Source organism: Moschus berezovskii, chromosome 1 (genome assembly GCF_049115385.1).
Source record: "Moschus berezovskii isolate FMDL1 chromosome 1, NW_MosBer_1.0, whole genome shotgun sequence".
NCBI lineage: Eukaryota > Metazoa > Chordata > Mammalia > Artiodactyla > Moschidae > Moschus > Moschus berezovskii.
The window spans coordinates 65,915,684-65,932,006 of record NC_142460.1 but is presented as its reverse complement, the minus strand read 5'-3'; the positions used below and the strand labels follow the sequence as shown (position 1 = coordinate 65,932,006).

Below are 16,323 nucleotides of genomic sequence, written 5' to 3'. Positions count from 1 at the left end.
TATTTGAATGAGATCCTTGCTGGGTACAGTAGTCTGGGCTGTAGGTTATTTTCTTTCATCGCTTTAAGTATGTCTTGCCATTCCCTCCTGGCCTGAAGAGTTTCTGTTGAAAGATTAGCTGTTATCCTTATGGGAATCCCCTTGTGTGTTATTTGCTGTTTTTCCCTTGCTGCTTTTAATATTTGTTCTTTGTGTTTGATCTTTGTTAATTTGATTAATATGTGTCTTGGAGTATTTCGCCTTGGGTTTATCCTGTTGGGGACTCTCTGGGTTTCTTGGACTTGGGTGATTATTTCTTTCCCTATTTTAGGGAAGTTTTCAACTATTATCTCCTCAAGTATTCTCTCATGGTCTTTCTTTTTGTCTTCTTCTTCTGGGATTCCTATGATTCAAATGTTGGAGCGTTTAACATTGTCCCAGAGGTCTCTAATATTTTTCTCATTTCTTTTAATTTGTTTTTATTTTTTCCTCTCTGTTTCATTTATTTCTACAATTCTATCTTCTAGCTCGCTTATCCTGTCTTCTGCCTCTGTTATTCTACTGTTTGTTCCCTCCAGAGCGTTTCTAATCTCATCTATTGCATTATTCATTGTATATTGACTCTTTTTTATTTCCTCTAAGTCCTTATTAAACCTTTCTTCCATCTTATCAATCCTTTTCTCCAGGTTATTTATCTATAACTCCATTTTGCTTTCAAGATTTTGAATCATTTTCACCACCAAAATTTGAAATTCTTTATCAGGTAGATTCCCTATATCTTCCTCTTTTGTTTGTGTTGGTGGGCATTTATCTTGTTCCTTTACTTGCTGGGTATTTCTCTGCCTCTTCATCTTGCTTATATTGCTTTGCTTGGGGTGGCCTTTCCCTCTTCTGGCCGTTTGTGGAGTTCTCTTTATTATGTAGTTTCCTCACTGTGTGTGGGGTTGGACAGGTGACTTGTCAAGGTTCCCTTGTTATGGAAGCTTGTGTCGGTGTTCTGGTGGGTGGAGCTGGATTTCTTCTCTCTGGAGTGCAATGAAGTGTCCAGTAATGAGTTATGAGATGTCAGTGGGTTTGGAGTGACTTTGGGCAGCCTGTATATTGAAGCTCAGGGCTAGTTTCCTGTGTTACTGGAGAATTTGTGTGGTATGTCTTGCTTTGGAACTTGTTGACCCTTGGGTGGTGCTTGGTTTTAGTGTAGGTATGGAGACATTTGCTGAGCTCCTATCGATTAATGTTCCCTGGAGTCAGGAGTTCTCTGGTGTTCTCAGGATTCAGGCTTAAGTCTTGCCTCTGGTTTTTGGTCTTATTCTTGGAGTAGCCTCTAGACGTCTCTATCTGTCATTTCCAAGGTGGTTCCCTCTGTTTTAGCTTCTGTTTGCTGGTCTCTTCAGTGTCTAATTTCCGCCCTGATACTAGGGGGTGGGTGGACACTTTTTAAGGCTCAGTTGTTCAGTCCTGTTCTGGGAAGGGAGGAACGCTGCAGATCAATATCTCTGGCGTCTGTGGGGAGTGCTCGCAGCGTCTCGGCCACATTGGGTTTGCCCCCGCTCACAGCACATACGCTGTCCCAGTCTACACTGCACAGGCTCTGGGTTGCTCTGCCGGGAACTGTCTGAGGCCGGCGCTGGGTTGTATGCACTTCCCAGGTCTGAGCAGCTCAAGTTCAGGTTCTCAGGTACTCCACGAAGGCGCAGACTTGGTTGGGCCTGTGTTTTGTGCCTTCCCCGTCCGAGCAGCTCAGGGGACCAGGTGATTGGTGAGCGCGGTCTCTGCGACTTATCGCCTCCCCAGTCCCTGCCACTCAGTTTTCTGGATGTACAACCGGCGCACCTTCTCAGGGGGATATCGACCTGCCTGAGCCCAAGAAGTCCTGCTTAGCAACAAGCCTGTCTGCAGTTTGTATCTGATGCCTTTCTGGGGCCGAGGTTGCCCCCTCCGGCTCTGGCTGTGCTCCCTGCCTGTCTTGGCGGGGGATGGGGGATGGGCCGACCGCAGCCGGCTCGCTCTGCTCAGTCCTTTATTCTGTGAGCGGGGCTGGCCGAGTCTTAGGTTAGAGCTTTCCGCCTTTTCGTGGGGAAGCTATCCCACAGTCTGCTTTGCTCTCCCCAGTTCTCTCAAATTGTTCTCGCGGCATTCAAGCCCAGTCCTCTCTCTAAGCAGTTCAGCCGGCTCCTCCCTGCCCAGCCCCCGCTTGCTAATGGCGTATGCAGGCGTCTGCGCTGCTTCTCCGCTGGGAGTTACCGTTTGGCGGGTAATCTGTGGGTTTTAAAAAAATATTAAAAAAAAAAAGAGGGTTATGTGGCCCTCTGAGCTTCCAAGGCTTGCCACAGATTCGCCAGTGAAAGTGTTTCCTGGTGTTTGGAAACTTCTCTCTTTTTAAAGCCTCCCTTCCCGGGACGGAGCTCCGTCCTTACTTCTTTTGTCTCTCTTTTTATCTTTTATGTTTTTCCTACCTCCTTTCGAAGACAATGGGCTGCTTTTCTGGGTGCCTGACGTCCTCTGCCAGCATTCAGAAGTTGTTTTGTGGACTTTACTCCACGTTCAGATGTTCTTTTGATGAATTTGTTGGGGAGAGAGTGTCTCGCCGTCCTATTCCTCCGGCATCTTGTTCCTTCTCTCTGCCAAGGCTTTTAACGCTCACATCGACCTCTTGTTTAAGTGCTCCGTGGGATCTTCCTAATATGTTCGATTTCAGATTATAATATTTGTTATTTGTGATTTAAAAAGTTGATGTATTCACACAGTCCTTTCATTCATTTCAGCCTTTGTTTCTTGATTGATTTTGTGAATTTATACATGCACTGTTTCTATTTCCTGTTTAGTTTCAACATATATGATTATTGTATTTTTCCAGTTACTCACATGGCTTCCTAATGCAATTAGTTGAGAATTAAGGAGAGAGAGGCAGAGACAGTAGTTGAATGCTGGTACATAAAAACATTTATCTTGTTTTTAGTTGTTATATCTTTTGAAGAAATTATATATTTCAGCTGATATTAATCATATTATTACAGTGAAATGAACACATTTTGTTTTCTATGTTGAAATGCAATGCATCTGTATTTACTCTGTCAGTTACCTTCAGCTATATTTGAACAAAGTTAAGTTTATTTACTTATTGTAACAATGAGATTGTAGACCATGAGGAACTGTGGATCTGTTAGTAAGAGGATGTTGGGAAGGATGTCTTATGGGATTTAGTCTTGTGTTAGGTAATTCTGGGGAGGGTTTAAGAAAGTGAAGCTTTGCTCTGAACTGGATATTGTCTGAAAATGGGAAGAATCTGTGATGGAAAATTTTAATAATTCTTAAATAGAAGGCAAGAAAAGAGGAGTAAGACTATAGTTGTGATTGATAAAGATATTAGCTAGGATACGAGGACAGTAATTTTTGTGTTCTTGCATTTCTGTTCCACACAGTTACAGAACGGTCTTGTTTTTGCCTTGGTCCATCTTGGTCACCAGGTGAACTTGTCTGATATTGGTGTTCTCAACTGTTGATGTCCAGTAGGCAAACACCACAGCCAAGCTATGAGTGCCTGGCCAGCACTTGGGATGCCAGAGGCTGCTTGTCTCTTCATCAACCATTAAACATTTATCAATACCATTTGTGAAATTCATTTTGCTTCAGAATTTGCTAGATTTGTTTTCCACATTTATTTCATACTCTGTATCAAATGATCCAAATGCATGCTCTCATAAAGATTTCTATATTACTTTTGGCTATAAGAACCTATGTGGAAATTCTAACTTGCATGTTGAATATTGAAATCATTTCAATAGTTGATGGCAAGAGTGGGACAGGGTATTTGGAATTTGGACTGTCCTGGGAAATCTGAGAAGTGCGCTCATCAAACATATTCCTCCCCACGTTTAGGCTATTGGCCCCAATGCTTCATTAGCACAGCATTTTGTGATCTCATTATTTGGAAGTTTATTTTGTTTAAACCTCCTCTAAAGTATGTTTAAGTAGGGTTGATTGATTTTGACTTCCTTGGCAAATCCAACTTTTCTTAAAATACAAAAAGGAAATTATAAAGATCTGCTCTTTCACTATACGCCAAAATGTAAACTTATGTATAAATTCTGTATTATGAAAAAGTTGGCCACATATTAGAAATACTTAAGTGCTTGTAACAATCATTTAGAAAAGTCAGTCTCTCTGATGATGCAATAGAATTGGTCTTATGTTCTATTGGAAAGTGGCCAGTTGACTGTGATTTCTATTACTATAGAGCGAGTTCTGGAAAAGCTCTCAGTACCTTTACACCTCGATGAGTTGTGCATCTGCATGCATGTGTACATGCTTGTTGGAGTACTTCTTCACTGGAATAATATTATTTTGTATTTGGGTAACAGTTTTATTTTAAAAGATTCAAAGGGTTGTACATACACCATCATATCAATCTTCCAGAAGTCCCTGGAAGCAAAGGGAGTTTTGTTCAGTTGCTCAATCATGTCCGATTCTTTGCAACCATATGGACTGCAGCACGCCAGGCTTCTCTGTCCTTCACCATCTCCCGGAGCTTGCTCAAACTCATGTCCACTGAGTCGGTGATGCCATCCAACCGTCTTGTCCTCTGTTGTCCCCTTCACCTCCTGCCTTCAATCTTTCCCAGCATCAAAGTCTTTTCCAGTGAGTCAGCTCTTTGCATCAGGTGGCCAAAGTATTGGAGCTTCAGCTTCACCATCAGTCCTTCCAGTGAATATTCAGGACTGATCTCCTTTAGGATGGACTGGCTGGATCTCCTTGCAGTCCAAGGGACTCTCAAGAGTCTTCTCCAACACCACAGTTCAAAAGCATCAATTCTTTAGCACTCAGCCATCTTTGTGGTCCAACATCACCATTTTCTTTTCTTGTACTTTTCTTTCTTTTTTTGCATTTTATTGAAGTGTAGTTAATTTGCACTGTTGTGTTTCAAGTGTACAGCAATTGATTCAGTTATACATACATGTTCAGTTATATATATGTAATATATATTCTTTTTCAGTTTCTTTTCCATTATAGGTTACCATAAGATACTGAGTGTAGTTCCCTGTGCTATACAGTAGATCCTTGTTATTTACCTATTTTATATACAGTAGTGTGTATCTGTTAATCCTAAACTCCCAATTTAATTAATAAAAAGAAAGAAAAGAAGCAAGAGAGAATAGAAGTACACCAAATGATTCTTGGGTCTTCATTTCACTTGTGTAAAAACATCTAAGGAGAATCAGTTCAGTCGCTCAGTCATGTTCAACTCTCTGTGGACACGTGTCTAAGGAGAATAGACCCGGACATATGCAGTGTACTTTGAAGAGATCCTGCAACCCCACGGAAATGGCCTGATGTCCTATTAACCCCATGGCACTGATGGTAGATATCACATGACCACACTGATCGGGTTGAGTGGGAAGCTTGAATCATGCTATTAACTGGGCTCCCAGCCCCTGCCTAGGACAGAGTGTAAAATGACACCATGACCAATGTGACATGTTTTCCATGGGCATCAAAAGTGGGAGAGATAGATAGATACACAGACAGACAGACAGACATCTTATCCTACAGATGGAGCGGATGCATGATTTCTAAAGCCCATATATGGTTGGAGAAGGAGGATGGAAGTCAGTGTTTTGTTTCTGGCTTGCTAATGCTCTCAGTGTTAACCTCCTTAATTTACTTGGTCATCCCCTTAAAAGACCATCGTTTAGGACCAGAAGGGATTTGAAACCTTAATCAAATAAAGAAAATGGCTTTTTTATATAACCCAAGATGATCCATTGTGTTTGTTTGCATCCTCAGAAAATTCTTCTGCCTGTTCTTCCCCCAACATATCCAGACAAACTGACTTTTCCCTTTAACTGTTCTGTAACTTATTACAAAGATGACAGTTCCTTCTGGCCTAATTATTTCCCCTTGGGCAATAAACAATTATCTTTAGAGACTTCCCTTGACAGAACTGAAGATACTCTACCTCAGTCTTCATTAGAATCCACTTTGGGAACTCCCTTTAGGAGTTTACTACTATTTTCAGTGTTTCGTTCTTCCAGCACATTATAGAGCTTTAGTAAATTGCTGAATTTGCAGATAAGCTCTAAGAATTATTTAAAGACTTGAAAGCTGAAGTGATCAGCATGTTCGAGGAGTGGTATACTGGTTGGGAAGTTTGGGCCACAGGTGGTTTGCTCACAGTGGTTGAAGAGAGGCTGAACTCTACTTTTGGACCTTATTGTCTGCCTGTGAGGTGTTGATTAGCATAAATCTGGCCCACCCAACTGGATTAAACCCTAGAGAAGAGAAAACAGGAATAAATGGTGGTGTTGATGCTTTGTGATCAGGAAAATAAAATTTAAGTGTAGTGAATGGTTTATAGATTTACAGTGGCCTCTTAGAGATTTATAGCCAGAGCCATATAGGTTTGGCTTCATGAACATTTTCTTATAGGCAATATTTTCACAAATTTCAAGGCCAACTAGAAAGGTATTTTATTTTCTAAGAAATGTAAGACAGCTTTATGTCCTTATTTAAATGGTACTCAGAACTCTGCATGTGGTGTTTATAAATGCTTTTCTCATCCAGCTACTTATTGCTGGCCTGTTGTATTTTACCCTTGTGGCTTCATATATATGTTTAGGGTTCTATTTCCATGGCAGGGTATGACCACACAAACATTTGAAAGGTAATTGTGTAGTAGAGGAAGAAGATTTGTGTGCACACATATGTATGCTCTAAAAATAAAGAATCTGTTCATTTATTCTCATGTACCCTTACTAAAAGCATAAACTACCCAATTGTTAAACTCACTGCTATTTGTTCACAGTAATGGAAATCTTGCAGATTAATTTCGTTGAGTCTTCCTGTGTTCAAGGCTCTGGAAGTACAACCTTGAAGAGTGTAACAAGCACAATTTTTGTTCTAATGAGGTCGTGAGGTTTTTCATATACGAATTTATGTTTAAAAAGAAGTCTTTATATATATGCAGTCGAATAGCACTCAGTCATAAAAAGAATGGAATAATGCCATTTGTGGCAACATAGATGTAGCTGGAGATTCTCCTACTAAGTGAAGTAGATTAGACAGAGAAAGACAAATATCATATGATATCCTTATATATGGGCTATAAAAAAATGATACAAATGAATTTATTTACAAAACATAAGTAGACTCACAGAGATCAAAAAGAAACTAATGGTTACCAAAGGAGAAAGAAGGTGGGCCCATGCTGAATAGAATTAGAAATATGTAGAATTTGATCACTAACAAATGTCTTAACCCCAGTGAATCTCAATTTTAATATCTAGAAAATGGAGTTACTACCTCATTACAACATGGGGTTAATGTCTACCTCACCTATTTCTCAAGGATATTAAGAGAGTTAAACAAACTAATATGTGAGAAAGTGCTGTCAAACTATAAAGTACTATGTAAACTGTAAAGTACTATCCAGACATAATGATGGTAACTTGTACTAAATAGAAAAACTAAGCTGTAGTTTTTGTGCAAATTATCTCAGTGCGACTGTTCTTCTTTGGAAATGTCTCCTAAAATTGCCATCTGACTTCATTTATGTATGACTCTTTGAAGCTATGTGATTTAGAGCTGGCATGCTTCATTGTAAACAAATAGCACTAAGCTCACATCACCCTAGGGGCCAGTCCTTCAGTTCAGAGCAAGAAGGACTAGAGGCCAGTCTTTTAGTGATTGCTTCAATCTTACTAACAAGACCAGTAGCCCACGGCCCAAGCTCTAGCACCTACATCAACTGTCCTTCTTCAGCCAGCATTAAAATATGTCATGAAGTCTTTTAAAATTAATCAAAATTAACATCTTCTCTTTTGTTTTACCTTTTCTTTTAAAAGCCACTTATGATGTTTTCTCAAGCCCTACAACATCAGATGAGCCTGAGATATCAGAGCCCCACACAGGTACACCCAGCCTCTCAATTCTTTTTTTTTGGATGCCAGGTATTCTGACAATTTTTGCAGAGTGAGAAAGTATACTCTCTGGAGCTCCACAGGAGAAATGTGGCAGTCTCTGTCAGGGAGATGAATTCTGCCCACTTCTCCCACTGAACGATAATGTCTCCACGTCCTCCAGTAAATAAACTCTGCATATGTGGGACATGCAGAAAGATTAGGTTGCCTTTCAGGTGCACTAAATAATAGCCTAGTGCTCTAGTATCAGAATCATTCTGAAAAGGTTTTAGAATTCGGAGTTTTCCCTGGAGTAGTGGTTCTCTAGTAGGGAGTGATTTTGCTCTTTTCCCACTGAGGAAATATTCAACCGTGGCTAGAGGTATTTTTGGTTGTCACCAGTGGGGAAAGTGTTACTGACATCTAGTGGGTAGAGTCCACGGATGCTGCTAAACCCCTGTGATGTACAGGAAAATCCCCACAATAAAGAATTATCCAATCCTAACGGGCAATAATGCCAAGGTGACAAATCCTGCTCTAGAGCAATCATGTCACTCATTTGTCTACAGAAGTTCAGTTGGGTGTAACTTTGGCATTCATGTACTGCTCTACCTATAGTGAGTTTAACTCAGTCTGATGGTTTCTTTTACCAAGTATTTTATTATATACTTACTAAATTAGGTACTGCAGGAAATTCAAAGTAAATAACACTGGTCTCTGCCACACAAAGACATATGTCTGGTATTTTTTGGGGTGTGTGTAGCCATATATGGGCACCATGATAAATACAGGCAAATAATTTTAAACAGCAGCAGAAGTTTTTAAAGGATGAAACAGAATGTTATGGAGAAGATTCAGTTAGCAATTAAGAAACAGAGGGAAGGAACCAGAAAAAACAGTTGAAAACAGTTGAATGTATGAAACACCATTTTATCATGGTTTCTAACATTTGAAGTGTGTATGTTTTTAAACATGAGCTCATCTTCAACTCCTAATGAATCACTAGTTTTAAAATGTTGGTCAGCAATCTCTCAAGTGTTCTTGATATTTTCCCCCATTTGAGGCATAATTTATTACTCAGGAATTTGTATTTTATTCCTGGGGCCTTCTACCGCTTTTATAAATGTTGACATTTATTCCAACAGCAACAAGCGATCCACTTCTGGACTCTGTCCCACCTAAAACTTCTAGAACTCTTGAACAGCCAAGGGCAACACTGGGTAATGTTTTTAACAGAAAAATTCTACTTTGTTTTCCATCAAAAGAAAATCCATGTGAATGCCTTTCTTCCAAATGACCATTTCATTCCATCACATCTAATCATTTATTTCTTTCCTTTTTCTGAATATAATATATATATATTTTCCCTACAATGCAGGCATCTTATGTTCCATTTGAGGCTCTCTCTTTCTCTCTCTCATTTTTGAACTGTAATGAATGATATTTTTTCCATCCTTAAAGGAATGAAAAGCTTTGAAAATTGCATGGACATCTTCATCATCATTTCATCCCATCCATCTCATGTGTGTGGCCTGTGTCACCTTTCTTCCGTTCTCTCAATCTGCCTGGAGTCAGCTACTGAACGATTTCATCCTGACCTTTTCCCCACTTTAAATGATCATTTCATCCAGTAGCTTTCCAAGACAACGTGCATTTTTCATCCTTCATTATGTCCGTTTAGCATGTGCTTTGTATCACCATCTAAAAGCATGTTGAAGCTCTTAAAATACCTCATTTTAACTGGAATTCCTTGGTGGGATGGGGTGTTTGTGTTTTCAGCTCCGAGTGAAACACCATTTATTTCTCAAAAACTGGAAATCTTTACCAGTCCTGAAATGCAGCCTACGACACCTGGTAATTAATGACCTCTGTATAGTTATGTACTTTGAAAGAACAGATAAAGAGACAAAAAGCAGAAGTCACGCTGGACTTCTCAGAATATTTTCAGTAGTAAACATTTCCCTTCATTCTCTACGATGAAACTCTTCAAAGAACTGGGTTATCTGCTATTCTTAGTTTTGTGATAATCCTTGAAGAATTTCCATAATCCTGATATCTATTTTTCAATTGGAGTAAAATTAATATATAACATTATGTTAGTTTCAGGTGTATATGTAACAGTTCTGTCTTTGCATATATTATTTTGAAGGATGATTCCCTTTCTATAGTTCTTTCAAATTTACCAACCAGAAAATAGCAGAAAAATTATAGATGATAATTATTTTAAAATATGTTCCCTTCAATTAGCATATTAGATACCACTTGATCAGACTATTTTTCTCAAAATAGTCTAAGGACCACCAAGTGGGCTCTACAATCCTGGATATGATGAAGAAAGATGAGTAAAAGAGAGTAAAATAGCTTTCAGTCTATAATAGAAAATTACTGAAATAATGAAGTTCATTAACTCCTGGTGATGTTAGTAGTGAGCTATAGAATTAAAGAGTCCTGAATGTTCTATTCTCTAAATCTCAAATATCTGTTCTTCTCCCATGCTGTTGGATAAATCACCATTTGAGTAATTAACTGTACCTTGTGTTCTTAAATCCTTCAAGGGTCCTCCCTTTCCAGTACACTTAACTGGAAAATGTATCTTCTCGTACAGACATTTAATTTCTTTTGGCTCAATCAATACTTATTGAACACCTATGCTGGGCATTCTAGGGATACAAAGAAATAGAAAGCAGTTCTTGCCCTCAGGAAGTTTGTAAGTTTACAGTTACAATCTCATTGACCCCTAGGGAAATATCATTTACCAAAGCTATATTAAATCTTCTTTCAGCTCCCCTGAAAACTACATCTGTCCCTTCTACACCTAAACGACGCCTCAGGCCCAAAACACCAAGAACTAAACCTGGTAAATGACTATCTATTTAACCTTTCAGGATATTTAATTCCAAGTAGATAAGGTCCATGTACTTGTTATAAAGAGAAACGATTCTGTAGATTAAAGATGCTCTATAAAATTTGGAATTAACTGAAGATGAATAATTAATGTAATAAAATAAAAGTCAAACATTTTCAGTAAGATTTTACTGAATATTTGTGAATGATATTCTTTTTTCTGGAAATAATCTTTTTACATCAAAATAACACATAGAGATATTTTTTTACATACTCAAGGCTTAGACTGAAAAAGAGGAGTCTACTGCCCACCTTCTTCTACCCCTGAGACCCATTCTCCAATTCTTTAATATGTTTCTTTTGTATTTAACTCCACATTTTTAAGTAATAATACTTATGCTGCTATTTCTTTTTAGATCAGTTTTAGTGAATGATGTTTTTTACATGTGAATTTTGGTATAAACATAGAAACAGTCATATATAGTGATTTATATGGTCACAGTGATACATAATGTCATTTATTTTCCTACCAGGCATCTATATTTAAGTGTTTATCAGGCTGACAGTTCCCATATTTGTTGCCTACTATGTTTTCAGTTCTGTACTAGGGCAATGGCTGAGATGCAGAGAATGGGACTCTGGCTCTCCAATTGCTCATAATCTTAAAAAGATAACACATTATGAATGATGAGAGCAACATAAGATGATATAACCTGCTTGAAGACTCTCTTACAGTAGAAGCTCAGAAAAGCAAAGTAAGAGTTGAGTACTTGAATATCAGAATATGTGTCAGGTTTAGGCAGAGGAAAAGGAAAAGGGAGCAGCATATATTATGGCACAGAGTTGGAGGTGGAGGTAATTTATCTATCTGGAGGTACTAGTCTTCATTGTCTAAGGGTACACTCAGACTCATGCTCAATAACTGTGCTTTGATTATTCCATTGCTTATTCCAATTTCTTTATAGCCTATACTATTATGACTGAATTGTAAAATTCCTTCCCCAAACTTTTACTCACTGCATACTTTGTAAACACTGACTAAATATGACAGGATTTTAAAAGGGTCATTCAGTTCCTCCTTGGAGGATTTTTTTTTATTGTTTCTAGAATATGTTAATTTTTTTTTTTTTCTGCCTTTCCATCACCAGAAAGAACCACAAGTCCTGGAACAATTACATCTAAAATTTCTAAAAGCCCTGAACCTAGACGGACAACAATGGGTAATGATATGTCCTTAGTTGATGTGTTAGTTCATTTCACCACGGGAAGTCCAGTATGCCAGCTTTTATGTAATGTCTCAATCACTGTTCTTTCTGGATCATTTCAACAGTACTCAATATCTCATAGAGTACATCAACTCCATGGCTTTCATAGTTTTAGATAGCTGGCACTGTGGCTGGTGGATGTTAACTCAGCATTTGTACCTTGGAAAGCTGTTTAATCACTGATGCTTTTCCAACTACTACACAATCATTGTTTTTAAAGTTGTGTCATATACACTTCTCCATTTTGGGGGGTAAGGCCCTGAAGTTCAATTTAAAACTTCATTTAGAAAAACAGCTTCCTATTATGGTGTTAGTAACAGTTCTTTATGCCACAGATCACAACATTATACATATCAGTAAATATTACTTTTAAAACATTTCTTTTTTCAAGTGCTTTGAAACTTAGACATGGCTGAGAAATGTGAAATAAGGTGCAAAATCATTGTGCTAATTTTCATTTTTTAATCCTGGGTTAAAATCACTGTCATACTTTGTATAGTAATGATGACTGATGGCAATGCCTTTTTTCTTGAAATGCTTTTTCAAAAAGATGAAAATTTATTAGTATATTTTCATTAAATACTGCTCTGTGAAATATTATTTTAAGTGTATTTTCTAATGGAATATTTCCAAAATCATGCAAGATGATGGGTTTATAGCACTTGAAGTAAGGTTTTCCTTTTGTAGTTTCAGACACTGAAATGTCTAAATACTGATTTGATGATCATTTTGTTTCTTTATTTTTCCAGCTCCCAGTAAAACACAATTTATTTCTTTGAAACCTAAAATCCCTCTCAGTCCAGAAGTGACAGACAGCAAACCTGGTAATTACCCTGAGCTTTGTTTTGATATTTCAAATGTAGGGTTGAAAAATTGTCTTATGCCACTCTTTGGAGCAAAACCTTCTGATTCACACTTTGGTATTTGATTCATCTTTCCATAAAAAGAGCAAAACCGTGATGAAATGATGTCGTTGGAGCCAGCTCCTCTGATATCATTGTCGCACCTGTGTGAGCTCTGTGGTGTTTCACTGTGGGTCTGACCATCACAGAGAAAGCACAGAAGAGAGGGGAGAGGGTGACTGAGAACCCCTTTGTCTAGGACTGTGAATTAGTCTCCAGTACCAAAGTCGCTTGGAGCTCAGATCAGCAGCCTTTCAGCTGAGAAGCGGAGAAGTCTTTCCATCCCCTCAGAGCTCTGCCTTGTTTGGGGCCTTCTCAGTTCTCAGGGTGCATGACTAGTAAGGGTTGTAGTCTCCTAATGTTCCATGACTTCTTTCTGAACTCGGGCTGATTTCTGAACACTGACTTTTGTTTACTTCTCAGGAGACATTAATTTGCTGAAGAAAAGTAGGTGTTTTGTTTTTGGTTTTTTTTTTTTGCAGAGAGGGGTTATTCTATGTATATAATTAAAAACAGATAATTTCTTGCATAAGGATTACTGGACATGTTAAATAATTAAATCTTTGTTTTTTTCTTTCTATACAGAATCCATACAATAGTCTGAAGTGTTGATTTATGAGATTATAAGGGGAACTTGGTCACAACTCATTATTGTCATAAAAAATTTAATACCTTAGCTTTGGGAAGAATATATTTCTCACTGTAATATGGATTTTTCTTTAATGTGTATTTACAGAGTAGGATTATTAAAGCAAAAGATTGCTTAAGTGGGCATGATTTGTCTTTTTGCAAAGACATGGGTAAGGAAGAAAAATGGAACTGCTCAGAAAGAGAATTCTCATGACTCCTTTAAAAGAGGCAGAGAGATTTCCAGGTATTGTAGGCATCAGAAGGAAAGAAATTAGGGATTAGGCAAAGGGAGTATGGTTGATGCCATGACCATGAGTGAGGTTTCCAAGTCAGAGCAATTGAATGAAGTACTCTCACTAAAAGAGGTTGTTTGGAGAAAGAAGCATAGCTAATAAACTCAAGAACTCTAGTGGTTTAACTCAAAGAACTCTGACAGCTGAGAGAAGGGTTTCCTGTACATTTATTTAAAAATTATGCCCAGAGGACTTTGGAATAAGGTAGTAACTGTTACATTTAGGCTGTATTTTGAATAGGGTCCTCTCACCAGGTAGACCGAGAAATATTACATTATGTTTGGGTCACCAACTTTAAATATTTCTCTAATTATTTATGTTATTACAAGGTAAAATTTGAAAACATTGAAAAAATGTCTTCAAATGTTAATTATCATTTACTCATGATAAATTATATTATCAATGTTAGTGGTTTCTGGAAATAAAAACATTTCTGAGAGGAAATTCATTAATTCAAATTAGGGTGGGAGAGTGTTCTTATCACTTTAACGTATTTGAACAAAAAGATTTCTTAATTTGACATTTCCTTTTAAAAATTAGAGAAATTATTTAGAAGCTAGCGAACTTATATTGCTTTGATTTCTACCTTCTAATCACCTAAGAATATTCACTCTTTTCCCCTAACAGCAAGTATCATTACTTCATAATCTGTGCCTAAATTTAAGCCAGCTCAAATTGACTTTGAGTGGCCTGAGGCAACACAGAGTAATGACTAGTTCTCCATAAACCATTGTTTGGGTGTTAGTTTCTTTTAATGTATTCATTTTATGGCAACCACCATTATAGCTCTGTTAAATATTTCTTTTGTAGCCAAGGTTCAGGAGAGCAAATAAACCACCAAAAGCTTTTTGATTTGAGCCACTCCTTGACTTTCCCAGTCCTCTCCTCACACTCCTATTTTTCCTTTTTCACTTTCCATAAAGGCTGCTTTTCCTTTGGCTTTCCTTTGTGGTTAAGCTAATGAGTAAAAACCCACACTGGTTTTGGCTTGCAAGCCAAATCCAACGCTTTCTTAAAAATCTCAGCCATCTACTATGTCCCAGCTTGTCTGCCTCATCCAATAAGAATTCTTTCCTTCATAGTTAATCATTAAGATTATAATGACACTTGGCTCTTCAAGCTTTTAAAGATCTGAAGAAAGGAAGAGACCTCCAATCATGGGTGTTTATTGTACTCAGTTCTTACATGGCGGATGAAACAGTAAATGGTACTCTAGCCACAAATCATCAGCAACTTTTTGTTTGTTTCGTGCTGAGCTGATTGGTGTGGTTATTTGCGCGTCACTCAGCTTTTTTATGGAACATTTTGTATCTTTATCCATAACACGTTAAGGCTGAGATAGAGGAAATCTTATCAGAAGATAGATTTCTTAATAACCACTGACTATAATATTTTCTTATGCAGGTGAATTGGAAACTTAGTTGATGGGATGCCATACCTATTTAGCCTCAGTCTCAGGAACTGAAAAATGCTTTTTCTTTATAAAATTAAAACAGCAGCATTCTTTCATCTTTGTGAAATCTAAAGATGCTAAAAGTAGCAAATCTTACTTTTTCGTACTTTTAGAAGGCAACTTTGTGGAAATTAAAACATTAATTATAACCTTGAAGTTACAAGAGAATTTTTGGTTTTTGCTTTTTCAGATGTGGATGTTTTTGTGATATTTATCATATTTGATTACTGATGTTTACTATTTATTTTCCCTTTTTCCTGTAGAGTCTGAGGCATTCAACTGCCACTGCCCCCCTCCCAACACACACACATACTTTTTACTTTGCTTAGTGTACTTCTATCTGATACATTACTACAGCTTTGCCATTCATCTATTATATTCTATTTATGACAAGTTCATGAGAAATCAGAATTCTTTTTTTGGCCACAGACATTCTGATGAATGATGCTACATTTCAGTAACACCTTGTGCTATTATGCCTTGCTTTCAGATAAATGAATATTCTCCATCCAAATTGTTTATTATTATGTTTTCCTTTTGAGTCGCTAAAACATCACTACTTGCTTCTGCCAAACTTCCCACACCCTCTGGTCCAGAAATATCAGAGATTATTCCTGGTAAATGTAATTTAAGAAATACCTAAGTACACAGTGATTTAAGTTCTGTTAAGTTGGTCAGTAGGGACTAGATTAATTTCTTTCTGTAAGGAAAAAAATGTCAAAGAATCTTTACTTTGTTTTCTACTTCAAAAATTAATTTTCTTTTTATTTTCTTCTTGAAAGAAATCAACTCTTTTTGTGCTATAGAATAGGAAAGCTATTGGATCATCTTCTTAAAAAAAAAAAAAGTCTTTGTACCAAACTATATTCAGTATTTCAGTTCAGTTCTGTCGCTCAGTTGTGTCTGACTCTTTGCGACCCCATGGACTGTGGCACGCCAGGCCTCTCTGTCCATCACTAACTCCTGGAGCTTATTCAAACTCATGTCCATTGAGTCAGTGATGCTATCCAACCATCTCATCCTCTGTCGTCCCCTTCTCCTCCCACCTTCAATCTTTCCCAG

At 37.6% G+C, this 16,323-nt stretch overlaps 1 protein-coding gene across 18 annotated transcripts in view; it reads left to right on the top strand.

Annotated features, from left to right (window-relative positions):
* The window catches only part of ABI3BP (ABI family member 3 binding protein), a 306,112-nt gene that overhangs the window by 164,188 nt on the left and 125,601 nt on the right, over positions 1–16,323 (top strand). For all 18 annotated transcript variants that reach the window (XM_055414325.2, XM_088836638.1, XM_055414393.2 and 15 more), the window contains 6 exons: positions 7,821–7,886; positions 9,020–9,094; positions 9,654–9,728; positions 10,657–10,731; positions 11,867–11,938; positions 12,733–12,807. In XM_055414325.2, the coding sequence (XP_055270300.2) occupies positions 7,821–7,886; positions 9,020–9,094; positions 9,654–9,728; positions 10,657–10,731; positions 11,867–11,938; positions 12,733–12,807 (438 nt within the window). The remainder of the gene's footprint in view (positions 1–7,820; positions 7,887–9,019; positions 9,095–9,653; positions 9,729–10,656; positions 10,732–11,866; positions 11,939–12,732; positions 12,808–16,323) is intronic.